General features: G+C 30.1%; 1 protein-coding gene across 1 annotated transcript; it reads right to left on the bottom strand.

The window, feature by feature from the left end:
- Window positions 1-344: 344 nt before the first annotated feature.
- LOC129972676 (chromatin target of PRMT1 protein-like) lies at window positions 345-4,683 on the bottom strand. The gene is made up of 2 exons (XM_056086896.1): window positions 4,589-4,683; window positions 345-4,395 (listed from the first exon to the last, which is right to left on the bottom strand). Exon 2 carries the CDS (start codon window positions 4,366-4,368, stop codon window positions 3,649-3,651), a length of 720 nt encoding a protein of 239 aa, XP_055942871.1. The 5' UTR covers window positions 4,369-4,395; window positions 4,589-4,683; the 3' UTR covers window positions 345-3,648.
- Between the last annotated feature and the right edge of the window lie 11,875 nt (window positions 4,684-16,558).

Raw genomic sequence — 16,558 nt, 5'->3', positions numbered from 1 at the left:
TTTAATTGCCCAATTTTTAAGAAGAAATTACATTGTTACTCTAAGACTCAAACTACTTTCATTGTTTCATCTAATTGTGAAATAATCCCCTTTTGTTAGTATCTGTCTAGCTTATAAAATGTATAAAAAATGAAATATCATGAAAATTAAAAGATAGATGAATTTGTTAATAGATGAAGAATGTTAATCCTTATTTATTAAAAATGTTAAAAAATACATTAAATTTTTAACAGGTCTTTAATGTAGGGGGACTACTTTTTCATTAGATAAGCTCATACAAACAATTACGAGAACAAGAAAAACTATTAAAATAACACAACATTAATAGTTGACAATTTGATGGAATCGTGGAGAGGAAGTTTTATTTGCACGATTACACTGAAATGAAATATAATCAATATTCCTGGTGAAAAAGATGACTGCCAAAGGCGACTAGTAAAAATTACATATCAACTACAATAATGATAAAAATAAAAAGGCTTTCCTTCAATATATATATATTATTTTCCATTGTATACTCATACGATCTAAAACAACAGAGAACAAATTCCAACAGAAAAAAAAAGGCAGAATATTAATATTAAAAAAAGAAGAAAAAAAAAACATTAAATTCAACAAACACACAGTGTTTTATATTTGCATAAAAAAATTTTAATTTATTATCTACAATTTAGCAAGAAAAAATTTATATATTAAAGGTGGGGTGCAGGGGGATATGCTTTTTAACTTGTAAATCACACAAAATTAAGGACTTGGTGAAATAAAATACAAAACATTTTTTATCATGATACAAATCATTTAATGATTACCCAACCACGAAAAAAGAAAAAGCATTACAAACCAAGATTACTTTTCTTTACTTATTCATTTTTGTATTTGGGCATTGATTTCTGCAGATATTTCAGTTATCAGTTTCATAGAGCTAATCCTTAACAAATAAGGTATAACATTTTTGCATTCCTGACATTCATTTTTTTGAGCTATTTAACTTTCAGTGAACATATATGAAAATATTTTTGATATATCATTGAATGCACTAAAGGAAGAATGTGACACAACATAATATCCAAAAAATTCACCTTAAATTTTGGAGCTTGATCTAAAAAATTCGAAATTGATTTATATTCAGACATTAAATCTGATGTTTTCGGATTTGACATGTCATTCCTTTTAGATACTAAGTCCAGCATCAGTGATGACTTTTGAACTGGCACACAATCTTGTATGTTTTCCTTTTTTGGCATGACTAGAAAGTGCCTGTTTTCCAATATTATTTAGACTAATTTTCTTCTTACAAAGCAAGCAATACACAACAAACTGATTTTGTCAAACTCCTCGAACCCATTTTGCAAAATCAGGATTGATTTTTTTTTTATCTATCCAATTTGTATTACATACGGATTCTAATGGCTCATTATTATTATTTTTTTTTTTAAATCTCTAATTTACCTTGAATAATCTCACAGTTTCTCAAGTAATAAACAAACCATTCAATAAATTTAACTATGTTAGAACTAAACATCACCATGCTGCTTTTGCAGCTTCAGTGTTGCCACCATAGAAAAATATTTTATTCTTTCACGCAGTTAGTCTCATGCATGTTCATTAGCTGCAATTTGGGAATCTCATGAAAAAAGAACATTTACTTTGCAAATTGTAGCTGTATTGATCTATACAGAAATATTTCTATTCAAATTTTTTTTATTTCAAAAATTTTTTTAGACTTTTTTAAATATGCATAATTTTTTTACAATTTTTGTCTTGAATACCTTTAAATATATTACATAAAACTGGGTACAAGTTTTTTTCTGTTACTATATTTTTTATACTATTAGATACAAAAAAATCTCAAAAATTCCTTAATTATAAATTTAAAATTTTTAAAAAAATTATTATAAAAAACTTCACATCCATATATCAATTATTAAAAAAAATCTTGGAGTTTCCAAAAAGAATACATGAAGAATAAGACATGGAGATATAATTTAAAATTTTCATCCCTCCAATAAAATTATATAAAATCCAATGAATACTTTATCACTTTCACAAAATATTAATAAACTTATTTTAAACTGCTTACCATAAATAAATAAAACAATTTGGAGAAATAAAATATTATGCCCGTATGATATACAAAAGGAAAGCAAAGAAATAATAAGCACAATTTAAACTTATCAGAAAAAATATATAATTTCATAAATAGTTTCAGAAAATGAACAAATTAATAACTGCATTAAAAAATATATCCTAGTAGTGAAAGTGTAGGAAGTATTTGATCAATGCTTTCTCTAAAAATGTATTTAGAAAAATAAAATCAATCCCTTAACTATTTTTGTCCTTTCCTAATTAATGCATTATTTACAACTAAATGTCTTTGGAGAGTGGTTTGTAAGAATTAATATTTGCTAAACATTTCAATTAAATATGTATAACTTATTTTTTATGGTTTAAAACTTAAAAACTCGATTTTAAACTTTAAATTTTGATGGACATAATTCATTTCATTTTTCAAACCTTAACCATAGCTTATTGTGCTATGTATTTCCTTAAATTTTTTGTCTGCTTCTTTACACATCCTATTATATAAAAAACAGCAGTAGAGCTTAAAAATTTCAGTATTAAAAAAAAGAATCACTAGAAATACAGCAAAATTTTATTAACAGTATACCCAATACTGAATCCATACATTAAAATTAGCCAAATCTTCCTATTTTGATTATCAATAATGGAAGAGAGGATGAATCTTGGATGAAATATTAGCAATAATCATGAAAATATTTTGAGCCTCATTTTAATGATTATATAGTAATGATATTATAATAAAATATATTTTTAAGTTAATACGAAAATAATACAGACAAATATTTGGTATATTACTGAATTCCTCTTTTAATTGAAATATATTTGGAAGTTACAGCGTAAAAATGCTAAGATTGATAAAAATTTCTAGAAAAATGACCGAGTTACAAATTCCCACTAATCAAAACATATGTGTTAAGTTTGTTAGTTCCATGAAAAATGGTTTGGCTTATAAAACATTAAGATACACATCTTCATCTCTATTATAAGTAAAAATTACAAAAAAAAAAGAATTAAAATTTTACAATATATATATATATAATTACCTCAAGTTAAGTAATCAGCATTTGAAAACCAAAATTTACTTGAAGAGGACAAAATATGCTTTATAATGAGATTAATTACTTTCCAATAACTCAATAGACAGGCATTATATTTTTTCTCTGCAAAATGTTAAAAGTAACAAACAAGGAAAAGAAATCGAACTGCTCAACGGATCTATTTATTACTATGACACCTCTAAATAAATGGAATAAAAATGACAATACATACTTGTACAGAAGTTTAAATTCAGAAGTGAGAACATTGATGAGTGCTTGCTGAGTAACATGAAATGCATGTACATGTGACAGACCAATGATAAACAAAACTTTAAGCAATGAGGAACTCCGTAATATTGATGAATTTGTACAAATTAATTAAATCAACAGATATCCATCTGCCAAAATTAGTTTTAAATGACAACACATTTAAATTCTGATAATTGTAGAAACTGCTTTAATACATAGATGTTATTACAAGCATTTCTACCGGCACTGGGCATCAACCACAAATAAAATCACAAAAGTTTCATTCCTGGGACATGTACTGACCTAACTGTGCATCAAGAGACCCCTTCGTTTCTGCCATGTATTCATCAAGCTGATTGTCAAGTTCTTGTTTAGTTGGAAGCACAGCATTAGAGTCTTTGCCCCAACGTCCTTTGCCAAGTCTTCCTCGTCCACCCCCACCTCTGTTACTTCGTCCACCTCGACCATTTCTTGGTATCTGCAAGCGGTTGCCAACTCTGGCTTGACGATTGCCTCCTTGAAAATTGCCCCTTTTACGGAATCCCAATCGTTGATTTGGCTGGGAAGCATAACTGAATGATCTTGTGGTGGTACCTAATCTTGCCTTCAACAAGGGTGAAGTGCCGGGTTTGAATCCTCCTCGACGATTTGCCCCTCGTCCTCTAAAAGCTCCAAGCCGCCCTTGCAGTGAATTATAGGTTAGTCGTTTACCACTGAGGTTGAGTCTCGCTTTAACATTTGAAGCCGACTGCTGTCTTCGGCCAAGTCTCTGCTGCAAGCTTCTTTTCTTCAATCTCAATGCTGCTATCACTGTGGGACGATTTGCCATTTGTTGTGCAAGTCTAAGATTCGCAGATGTGGCTTGCCTCTGCATCTGTATTTTTTGACGGTAGGTATTAGCAGCTGACTGCGCTTCGGCACGATATGCAGTGAATCTTTCGTTTAGACTCATTTTCGTCGTATTCTTCAGAACTATTTTTGTTGTGATAGGGGTAGCCATTCTAAAATTATTTGTTGTCGGCCAGAACTGAAAGAAGACAAAAGTTTACATGAGTTGATGCAATTCAAACAAACCAGACACAACGTGAAGAAATGTAAACGCAGTACATTTCTATATGAAACTAAGTATTTTCAGATTTGAAGTACCATATCATTTTAAAAGAGAAAAGAAACATAATAATAAAATGGAAACATTCAAAATTTTGCCTCAGTTTACTTACAAATAGATGATATGTTCAAACAAATAATAATCAAATAATTATGGCCACTTTCATCTACTGAATCAACATGTTGCCATCGCTGCATGAACGAAAGAACTCATTCGTTGAAATAAATGCTTAATGCCATTTCTATTTGCAAGCCTTTTAAGAGAAGGTAACAAGAAAAACCCATTTAATTGGAAATAAATAAAATTTAGGAGTAAAGTTTTAAATCTAGAGTTTGAAATAATTACAAAAAAGTAAAAATAATTTTAATCATATTTTTTTCATGATTTTTTTTTCTTTACAAATATTCTAGGACAAAAGGCAGAAGGCGAAAAAAAAAGGCGGTTAAAATTTTCCAAATTATAACAGTCGAATCTTTCTCAGGAACAAAATCAATGATCAATAATAAAGTAAAGTTCAAATTTTATATATATATATATATATATATATAAAATTTGATATATATATCATCTATTTGTAAGTAAACTGAGGCAAAATTTTGAATGTATCCATTTTATTATTACGTTTCTTTTCTCTTTTAAAATGATATGGTACTTCAAATCTGAAAAGTCATAATTGTGGGGAATGTAACCAGATGCAAAAAATTTTAATCTATTTCATTACATTTTCTCTATGACTGTATCCGACTGGGTTCGGAACCTTTTTTTCATGCTTCAAATGCTTGTTTTAACTCTAGATTTAGTTTGAATATGTAACAGAATAATAAAAAATATTTAAAAATAAAATATATTTTAATATCATTTTGAAAAAAGGGACAATTGTAGAGAAAAAAAATAATTAACTGTTACGCCGTCGTAGAGTAAAAAATTACAAGCAGATATTAAAAATATTTTAGTTGAACATTGTAATAGCCAATATGCATGCTTTGAACTAAAATGTTTTGAATATATTGAATGTATGCTGAGATATGGCTAAAGCAATTATATAAACAAGAATTTTTTGAAAAAATGTGCTCAATTTGTCTATGAATAACTGTAAAATGTCTAAAGATGCATTTATATCATAGTTTTTAGTTCATAGCATTAAAAATAATATATAAAACAATGCTATAAAATTTCATAAGAGTATATTCAGAACATTTTGGGATATTATGTTTACTGTCATCGATAAAGTGCAAAAATTGAATTCTTCAGAAAATGCTTTTAAAGTTTATATTTTGAAAAAAAGCAAAATTATTATTTTTCAATATGTATAAAACTCTCCTGATTTATAAGTTGGACCTTCCTTTATATCATCCTTTACTGATTTACTCTTTCTAGTTGTTCTTCTTTTTTTTCTGATCAGTTTTACTGACGCTGAAGAATGTAGTATCGAATCGACTACTCTGTTATCATCAATGTTGATGAAACCTTTCACTTGTTCTGGTTCAACAGGTACACCTAATTTTTCAAAAACTGGTAATAAACCAGCAGCCCTTTCTTACTGGGAGCAACTCTTGATTATCATCTGAATAATGTTCTCCCTGATTACTACGAAACGGCTCGAAATCGTTTGAAAGCTTTTTATGTGTACAACTGTCTCCATAGCTTTGAAAATGAAGAGGAAGTAATGAAATTCATTCATGAATCGCAAGAAATTCTTAAACATGCAAAGTTCAACTTATGAGGGTGAGAGCATATCCCATTTGAAGAAAATGAATCTTTCACAGGGATGCAAGATAAGCGGCTCCAGAAACTCCAAATATTTACAGATGATAATGGACGATTTAAAGAATTTTAAATTTCCTATAGTGTTACTAGTGAGCATTCGATAATTGAAAAACTTACGCTGGAAAACTTGTGCGCTGGAAACACTCCTCTCTAGGTCATGCAGGTGTTCAAATAGTGATGACGAACCTCGGAGAAGAATTCTGGATACTGAAATATCGTAAAACTGTTCGCAAAGTTGTTAAGAACTGTGTGACTTGTAAAAGATATAATGCACGAGCAATAGAAACTCCAACAGCTCCATTGCAAGTCGACCAGCTTAGAGCGGCATCTGTATTTGAAATTATAGGAGTCGATTTTACTGGACCTCTCTATTTAAAGAGAAATCTTACGTCCAACTTTGAGACTATATCCTTTGGAAGTTTGTCAGCAAGACAAGGAACTTTTCCAAAAGTGTGAACCACCTGTAAAATCTACCTGTGATGATTCCAGTGCAGCTGAAGGTGATTCGCTCGACAAACCTGTGCCTGATGAACCAACCTCTAGGTATGACAGAAGGTTAAGAAAGGTAAAGAGACTCTTAATGTGAAAACTGAACTTTTCTTTATTACAAGAACTCTTATCCTCTTAACTTTTCTTTATTACAAGAACTCTTATCCTCTTAACTTTTCTTTATTACAAGAACTCTTATCCTCTGAACTTTTTATTATCTACATATCTTAAGAACTTTAATCGAGAATGGAAAATTTAGTTAAAGTTTTGTACCTATGATATATTTTGATAGATGAATGATGATATGATTTATTTTGATATATGAAATTCTTTTGTAACTTAGATAAATTTTTGATAGTTGAATGCTACTTTATATATTTTAATATTTGAAATGCTTTTTCTAATTTTATAGTTGAAATGTTTTTTTGAGTTATATTTGATAGTATAAGCATTTTTAATTCAGTTATTTTGACATTTGTCAGTTTGCATTTGATAATTTTGAATTTTTTGTATTAATTTGATTAATTGTGTTTGAGTTTTCTGTAATAAAAACTCAAAGGTGGGAGGATATTGGAATTCCTGACCTAACCCTAATGATGTAACCCCTTTGCGCATGCGCGCTGGTGACGTCAGGAATTAATTTTCCATGATCCCACAGATGAAGTAATGCAAGTTTAGGTTTGAGTTGTGGATGAAGCGTGCATGATGAAACCAAAGATGGTTTTGTGCTGTGTAAAGAATTCGTGCATGTGAAATGAAATATATGTAAATATTTTGTATATAATTATCTGTGCCTGTGTCCTCGTCCTGCAAATAAAAAAGATGACAAAAATGAGAACACTTGGATTAATGATTTCAATGTTCATGTTCACGATCTAATTCACCTTGGAATACCTCGATTCTATTTCATTTTGAAGATCCCGGAATGACAAGGTAAGAGAGAAATTTTTCTTACATTTAGAAATTTGAATTTGGGGCCTAGAAATCCCAAAACCAATTTTGATGAAACAAATTAAAAAGAATTCATACATATATTTATTATCAGGTATAAAAGTCATATATTAATTATTTTAGACATTTTTAATAATTTTTATCATTGAAATTCTTTGAGAGATGGCGATATTTACATCAACTTCCGGTTTCGAAATGCCATCTCCGGCTTCACTTTCGTCCCACTATACTAACTTAAAACGGCCGTAACTTTATTTCTAAAAAAGGTAGAATAAAAAGTAAGACAGATTTGGAAAGCTAAAAGAACACGCTTAAATATTACGGATTAAAAAAAATTTCGTTAGTTTTGCCAAATTTGACGATTTTTACCCAGTCAGATACCTTAAGTATATTAGTGCTTTTAGTAGAAAGCGTAACATTTTCCTCTTAATATAAAGATCTCTTTTGGGACACTGCCGTTACTGTGGATGGTCAGGATGTCGCCGCTTTTTTTTTTTTTTTATCTTTCATATCGACAAATCTAATTACTACTCATCTCCTCACGGTTCTCTCTGGTAAACCCCGAGTGAAAATGTATTGGCAGTATCGTATTCTTTACGGCATGCTGATGCATGCATTTCTTATGAGATATATTACTAGGCAGTACGAACAAGCAGACGAATTTTATCTTGTTAGACGTGTTTCCCGTCTCTGCTTCTAAAACAAATTCTTGACCCTGCAATGAGTCTGATAAAAAAATGAAGAATATGTAAATTAATGAATTAAAAATAAAGCAAGGAAAAAGGGCATTTTGGATTCATGATTTATTTATAGTTTCAGTGCTTTCTTTTTATGCCATTTCCTGAGTTTTGAACTTGAAATATTTTGAATGAAAGAAAAATTATAAGAATTCATAGTGAAAATAAATTGATAATTGGAAAATCTAAGGGGGAAAAAAGGATATGTACGAAATATTAATAATTAATGAAAAAGTTGTTGATTAAAATATATATAAAAAAAGCAAGATATTAAGAAATGTTACTTACTATTTATTCTCATTCGTTAATGTTTAATTGTAAATTTATTTCTTTGAACTGTACATTTTTCTAGCAATCCTGAAATAATCTACGTAATCTTATGCTACGTTGAACACAATACTGCAATCTTACTAATTAACATAATCTTTAATAATTTTATGTTACCAAATAGTTTCATTTGCACAATTATTATTTGATATAGGCGTTGGTGTAGGCATTATTTGTAGTTAAATTAAAGAAATAATGTCTGGAAGACCGAGCTTCGCTCTGCAGTTTATTTTATTTCATTTTATTTATTTATTTTTTTGTAAGATCAAGTTTTTTCAGAGAAAATATTTATATACGAATCACATACTGATTACATATGAATATTTTTCAATCTTGCCTACATATGGACTTGTCATTTAAATAAAAAGAAATCATGAATGCCTTTAGTTTAATATATTATTTGAAATAATCTGCTATATCACAGCATTAATTCATAGTTTACCTATCATTATTTATATTTTTGAATTTACACTCAATTTTAACATGGTGAAATCGAGTTCGAAATGAATGAAGTTGTCAGAATTTGAGCAGATAGAAAAAGGCCTTAATAATAAGTTATAAAAAAAATGTAAGGGCTTTTTTTTGTGTGTGTGTGTGTGTAAAATCACATTTTTTTCAGGAAAGACACTTATATAGATAAACTAAAGAAGCAAAAATATTAAATATAAAAACGCAAGTAAAAAAATAAAGCAAAAAGCGTGACTTGAACCGAGAACCCGTAACACATGGGTCATTTGCATTTTTTTGATAAATATAAAGCATTGCGCACACTTTAATGCGGGAAATGAATATACTTATTATAATAGACGTTTTGGCATAGAAGTAGCACATCTTCCCCGTCATTTGGGCGCCTCGGTTCGGGATGGTTGTTCTTCTGTGTTCTATTTGTGAGGTGTGTGAATATGCCCCCCTTAAAAAGGGGTTGTGCGAGCAAATGTGACGCATGAAGTAGCTAAGTTGTACTCTTGGCTTTATTTGGCACTACTGAAAAAACAAGAAACGCTTACTCGGCTTAAATCGTTGATCGCTAACTGTCAGCGGGCTTGTAAAGTGCCATAAGTCACAAGACATCAACACATAGTTTTAAAAAAATATATATATATATATATATTTTTGTGTAAAATAGCACTTTTCATGTAAACGGTACTGTGATTCGACACATTTGTAGAATTTGATGGTCGCAGCTTTTTTAAGAAATCCTGGAACATCAGCGTGATTCACAGAAAAAACTGTTTGGTGCGGCCATATACATAAACAAGTTATAGGTCCCTTCATTTATGTAGAAAATTCCATAAATGGTCATGGTTTCTGTGAAATATTCTTTTCCCTTAATTAGTTGATTTCGAGGCGGAGAAGGGTCCTGTCCACTTTCAGCAAGATAGAGCAATAGAGCACCACCTGACTTCAATTTGCGGGTGCGGGAAGCATCGGATGCTCGATTCGGTGACAAATGGATTGGAAGGGAAGGGCCCATTTCTCAGCCTCCAAGAAGCCCGTATCTGACTGCATCAGACTTTTTCTTCTGGGGACATGTCAAGAATCTCGTTTACGCTGAGAAAATTCAGGATATAAACCATCTCAGGCGAAGGATATTCACTTGTGTGGGAAACATCACTCCAGACATGCTGGCCAGAACAAGGGAAGAGGTTGAATATCGTTGGGATGTGTGCCACAAACAAGGCACATATTGAAATTTACTAATTGGTAAAAATCTTAATAAATTAATCTTTAAGTACATATATAGTATAACATTAACCTAATTTTATGATTGGATTAAAAAAATGCATCAAAACCACGGAGTTCTTTTATGGACACACTGTATATATATAAGAATTGCTCTTTTAAAGTTCTAAGATAATATTTAGAGAAACGTATGCTCTTTTTTTTTTTTTAATCTTTACTTTTCATGCAATGATATTTCGTTAACGATCCAGTTATAGGCATGCGTAGTTTTATTCGCTTTATTATGCACAGTTCTTTTATGTAGAGACGCATTTTCCTACAGAATATTTACAGAAGCAAAGATGAACGCTTTAGATTGCGTCGTTGGAATATCGTCGTAGTCATAATTAGCTGTGCTGGTAATGCTTCAGCTACCACAGGTTCGATACCGCTTTTACAATTCTGCATTCTTTCACTTTTAATGTATATTATTTTCTTAATATAGCAATAAGAGGAACGTCTTTTTTTCTTTACTTTTCAAGCAAGATTTCTTATAATTTAATAAAAATTATTAAAGAAATGTAAAAAAATCAATGGAATCAATTTCTAAACACAAACAATTCCGTTTTAGGCATGCGCAGACATATTCGCATGATATACATAGTTCCTTTACACTAGGATGCTCATTAGTATAGAATGTATACAGAAGCCTAGACAAATTCGTTAAATTGTGTCGTTGGGTGGATCATAGAAGTGTTGTTAGCGCTTCGAGTTGACTTGATACCGGTTTTAAAATTATTCTTTCTTCCACTTTTTTTTATTATAACATTTAGAGGAACGTATGTTTTTTTCCCCCTTTACTTTCCATACAGTGATATTTTTAGCAAGATTTCTTATAATTTCAATAATTTATTTAAAATTTTTAAAGAAATATAATGTATCAATGGGATAAATTTCTAAAAACGAACCATTCTGTTTTAGGTAAGCCCAGAACTTATTCGTTAAAATATATACAGTTCTTTTGCACTTTATTGTTGCAGTTCTTTCGCACTTTAGCATAGAATGTTTACAGAAGAAAATTATTCAGCATACAGGAAAGTGAGCTGTATCTTCATAGATTTATTAATAAGAAAGTAAATATGTTGAATTTCATATCAACAATGAATTATATTATTGTAAAATAAAATAAAAAAACAATTTTAAATTAATTTAAAATAGACAAGAAATTGTACATCAGCAAAATTGGCATTTTTGGGCACGCATATGTATTTTAAATTTTAAAGTAATGCAAAATTCATATTTGTAATATATTTTCTGAAGTTATTGCGGGAAAACGCCAAAATCTCAATTTATTTTTTTAAAAAAATTCTCTTAAATAAACATTCCAAGGTGCACATTTTCCTTCTCCACAGTATATATGTGCAAGCTTGGTAGCTATAACTTGCCCTATAAAGCGCTGGCACAAATATTGCCCTAATATTATATATTTAAAAAAAATATATTTACTTGGCAAGTAAGTTAGTATCATATTTTTTATTGACTTGCCTGTGGCTCACCTCATCCCTGCGGCCTTAAGCAGCTGTTTATTTGGAAATCCGCAACTAATAGAAAAGAACAAGAATGTTATTTTGGGACTGACCTCGTAACTCTGAATTTCGGTCAGATGATGAGGACACACTTGAACTTATATACTTCTCTCCAAACTTCTGCATCACATCAACGGGATGTCACTCATGAAAATGCAAGCATCACTATTGAAAAACTTAAGAATAGAACAGAGTTTTCATTTTTTTTTAATCTCATGATAACTTTATCTTCCGATAAAGATAATGATTAATAAAATCCAATCAGAGGAAGTCTGTCTGTCCGAATATAAGATTACAGCAAAGAGAGCTAAATGGATAAAATTCGGAACACACATTTAATATCTTTAGTTTAAGCATCTATCAGATTTTGAGACAAAGGGGTTCCTAAAAGGGTTGGTCGTCTGTCGGTCTGTACTTTCAGAACCATGTAAATGCAACGATTGAAAAAGGGTGGTGACTTAGAAATATCAAATTTGGTATGTGATTTGTGACTGCAGTTGTCAAATTTTCGTTTCCATCGATTGGGAAGAAAAAACGCATCTAAAGCACGAACTCACCCTTATTATAAAGCATGCGAGAAAATTTTGAGAGGTCCATTCCTCCTGGTTTGTTTCCTTTTTTCTCACTGTCTGTGTTATGAGTCTTGATTTCTATTCTTGCTGTAACAGTTTAATTCCGTTCTGGTTTAGTTATATTAACGTCTCGTTTCAAAGGAATACTATAGTTCTTGTGGGACGGACCTCGTAATTTTGAGCCGCGGTCACATAACGAGGACGGCACATGATCCTCTTCAAACTTCCACATCACACCACAAGGCGGACGCTTGGCTCCGGTGAATTTAACGAGCACCAAACCCGTTTACCCGATGGTTCTTCGGTGAAATCGAACCTGAAACCCTCCGCTCCCGAAGCCGAGATCTTGCCACCAGGCCATAGCGGCCTGCTTTTGTTTTGGATTTCTAAATGAAGCTTCTCCAGAGGTTTATTAAATTTTGATTTTGAGATTTCTGCTACAGCCTCTTTTAAAAATTTTCCTACACAACCAATTGCATTTTCTGCATCATCAATGCTATTAATTTTGAAAGGGGGAAGGGATTTAGAATTTAGAATATGTCGAAAGTTCTCCCATTTGGTGGAGAAACAGTTCCAGTATCAAAAGTCAAAACTACTTCTTGAAATTTAAGTTTTCTTTTTTGATACCAAGAGGGATATTTCCTTTTCATGAACATGATTAGATCTAATAATATTAAACATTTTATAGTATAAATTATCGAAATACTCTATGCAATCCAACTTGGTACTGTCGTAAATGATTACAAATCTTCTTAAGTTATGTATACAATATGTTGCACACTTGCACTAAACTGTAACCTCCGTGTATTTCCAAACCCGTCGATTGCTCCTGTTAATTTTTTTCTTCTTTTCCTTCCCTCCCGCTATCAGTATTCAGAACATTATTTTAGTTCTTGATCATTTTGGGGGTCCCTCAATCGTGGGGCCCTGGTGCATAGCATCCTCCTTCCCCCTTCCAGATGGCCGGCCCTGCTCTACGTCCCTGGACATTAGGAAAGGATTAAACTTAGCGCCTGTGGCTTCACACAGTCAAAACCCACCACTGCTCTGTGGAGCCAATAATGGCAACACGCAGTATCATATATCTATAGGTTCTTTAACGCTTTCCTTCAGTCAATTTTTAAATCCTTCCCATCATAGTGTCTCTCGAGTCGAGTTTCAGTTGTTATTAGGTAGCACATTAATAACATAATACGTCTAACACAACTAAAATATTAATAATAAAATTTATACCTCAATCTGAAGTTTAAAAGAGTTCTGCTAAAGAAATGGTGAATATCATAGTAAGCATAAAAGAATTAATTTAAATAAACTATAACTGAAGGTGGATAGTGACTAAATACGCTTGAAATAATTTGTTGCACTTATCTTATATAGCAAAGATGCGGTCATCCCAAAATCAGACGCTAGAATGGCTATGTTTCTACACATACAGAACTGGAATTTTATTTTAAGACCTTCAGTACGAAATCGAAACCAAATTAAAACACATCCTGACACCATTGATAGGTGCTGCCATCTTTAGTCTCGATTTTCGGAACATAAGAAGATGAACTAAGAGAGAAAAAAGAAAGCGAAATCTAACTATTATTAAAGTGAAATAGTTTTCTTTTGATTATTCTTGAATGTAATTTAGTAAATGGCTCTTATAAAAAGTATTTTAAACTTTTTTAAGTTGGAAAGAGAGGTTTGTGAAAATAATTCATTTTAATAATTTATTTAAAGGAATTATTAAACTTTGAGGTGGGGAAAAAAACTATGTATATATATGAAGCTGCGGGTCCTTTTTCAATTTTTTATTAAAAAAGTCTCAATTAGATGGTTATATTGTAAATAGTATTGTCTACAATTATTGTATTGTAGAATGGAATGTCTAAATTAGTTGATGTAGGTGTAAAGATAAAAGAATACCGCTTAAAGATATGGAAGCAAATAATTGTTTTAAAAATTTATCTCTGTTCAATTAAAGAAAACGAACTCCTTGTGATAAAGTTATTTTTATTTTAATGGAAATAAAAAAAATTTTTAGAATGCTGAAATGGCTGGTATACCAACCTAACATCAGGCACCTCATTATCAATCAAGTAATCTCATAATTACTTATTATTTGAATCTCGTAATTACCTAAGTAAAAATAATTACGAAATTACTTATTAATTAAATAATTTCATAAATTGTCTGGCATCAGACTACTTAATTAATATTAGCACTGAACGGGATGACAACACAAAGTACGACCAAAAGCATGCTTTAAAAATATTTGTGATATTTTTAAGGAAAAATACTGTCAACTTATAATGATGATGAATGCGTATTCATCACTGTAGCACTGTACAGGTTGACCTACAGCTATCAAGCTTAGCACTCATAAATTTTGGAGGGAGGAAAATATGTGACTCGGAGCAATTTGTTTTTGAAATTTTAATTAAAAATTAAATACAATTTTGGAGCTTTTTCGCAGTAACTTCCAAAAATTTGTCAGTTTACAAATCCTTTTTACATAATTTTGAAAGTAAAAAAAATTCAATAATTTATACATAAAATTTTTACATAATTTAGTATTTTTTTCAATAACACCAATTCTTGTAGTATAATTTTTTAAAAGTCTAATCAAATTAAAAAATAAATACTTTAAGTGTATTTTCCTGCAAGTATACAAAGATAAGTAAGAATTAGAAATGAATATTAAAAGCATCCAGTACGATTATAGAAAATTATAAAAGTTCTATAAGAGCGGCAAAGTTATCTATTTAAGTCATTATTAAAGTTTCAGTTTTTTTTTTCTTTTATAATCCGAATTGCTATTGATATTAATACAACAAAAAAAAATGATATATTCATTAGAGAAATTAAGTTACTGTCTTTAACACCGTTATTGGTAATGCAGATTTCAAAAGTAAGCAATATACTTGCTTAATTTTGAGAAGAATTTCGAAAAGATTTCAATTTATATTTAAAATTGATTTAAATTATAATATTAACGTGAAGAAAAAGGGCAACTTTTGCATTGTTTAAGGTTGGAAATTAAGCTACATTGTTGAAAGGTTAAAAATAGCAGAGTATATTAATTTTTGAATGAAATTTAGGGAATTAATAGAAAATAAGGGAAATGCAATGTAAAAAGAACAGAACGGCGTAAAGTTTCTAAAATAATATTGGTTATTATATATCGAAACTTGAAGCTTAAAATATTTTGCTGAAGGAGATCAAGTGACATAAAATAGTTGATTGAAAATTTTAACAGCCATTACTCTTGGTGAACCAGCTGGTTCTCAAAGGCTGCTGCATGAAATAAATTGCACCTCATATCTTCTAACTTTTAATTAAAGTGAGAATTGCGTCAAACAAATCTTAAATTCCAGGTTTTTCGTAAATTTACAGACTGCTTAAAATTTTTTTTAAACCCTCTAAAATCAATATTTTTGCATAAGTTATAAGAGAATAAGTTTGCATAAGTTTGAAGAAGGATATTAAATTTAATTAAATATTGTTCTTGGGAACCCCAAGAAAGAAAAAAAACCGATTCCATTTATAATATTTTAACTAAACATGAATAGAAACATTAAAAATAAATTAATCTTTACTATCTATGAAATATAGTTTCTAACATGAAAATGAAGACTGTAATGATTTGGAAAGATGTAGCCTTACATTTGGTAGTTTTTTTCCTGCAGTGAGCTCGTGCTTACTAAAATATATAGATTTTAATAAAATTGTTTTTAATTTCATTATTATAAATTCTGCTTATTAAAATTTATAGAATATTTTAAAAAGCAGTATATTAAAAGCATAAATATAAAAAAAGCTGTTATAGACTTAATATCTTTGTGACAGAACGAAAAATAATGTAAATATTTTCTTAAAAAGAGTTAACTGTAACGGCCATTTAAATTTTTCAGGTCACAAACAGAAAAGAAATTTGTGAACGACTTCTGAAAAGCACATGGTCAGTGATACCGCTCGCTTTGATGCAGTTGTTGAAAGTGACAAA

Source organism: Argiope bruennichi, chromosome 6 (genome assembly GCF_947563725.1).
Source record: "Argiope bruennichi chromosome 6, qqArgBrue1.1, whole genome shotgun sequence".
Lineage (NCBI taxonomy): Eukaryota > Metazoa > Arthropoda > Arachnida > Araneae > Araneidae > Argiope > Argiope bruennichi.
This window is presented reverse-complemented; position numbering and strand designations above follow the sequence as displayed.

Bases quoted from the DNA above. Each gene is read 5' to 3' on its own strand.
- LOC129972676 (XM_056086896.1), bottom strand. From the start codon at position 4,368: ATGGCTACCCCTATCACAACAAAAATAGTTCTGAAGAATACGACGAAA.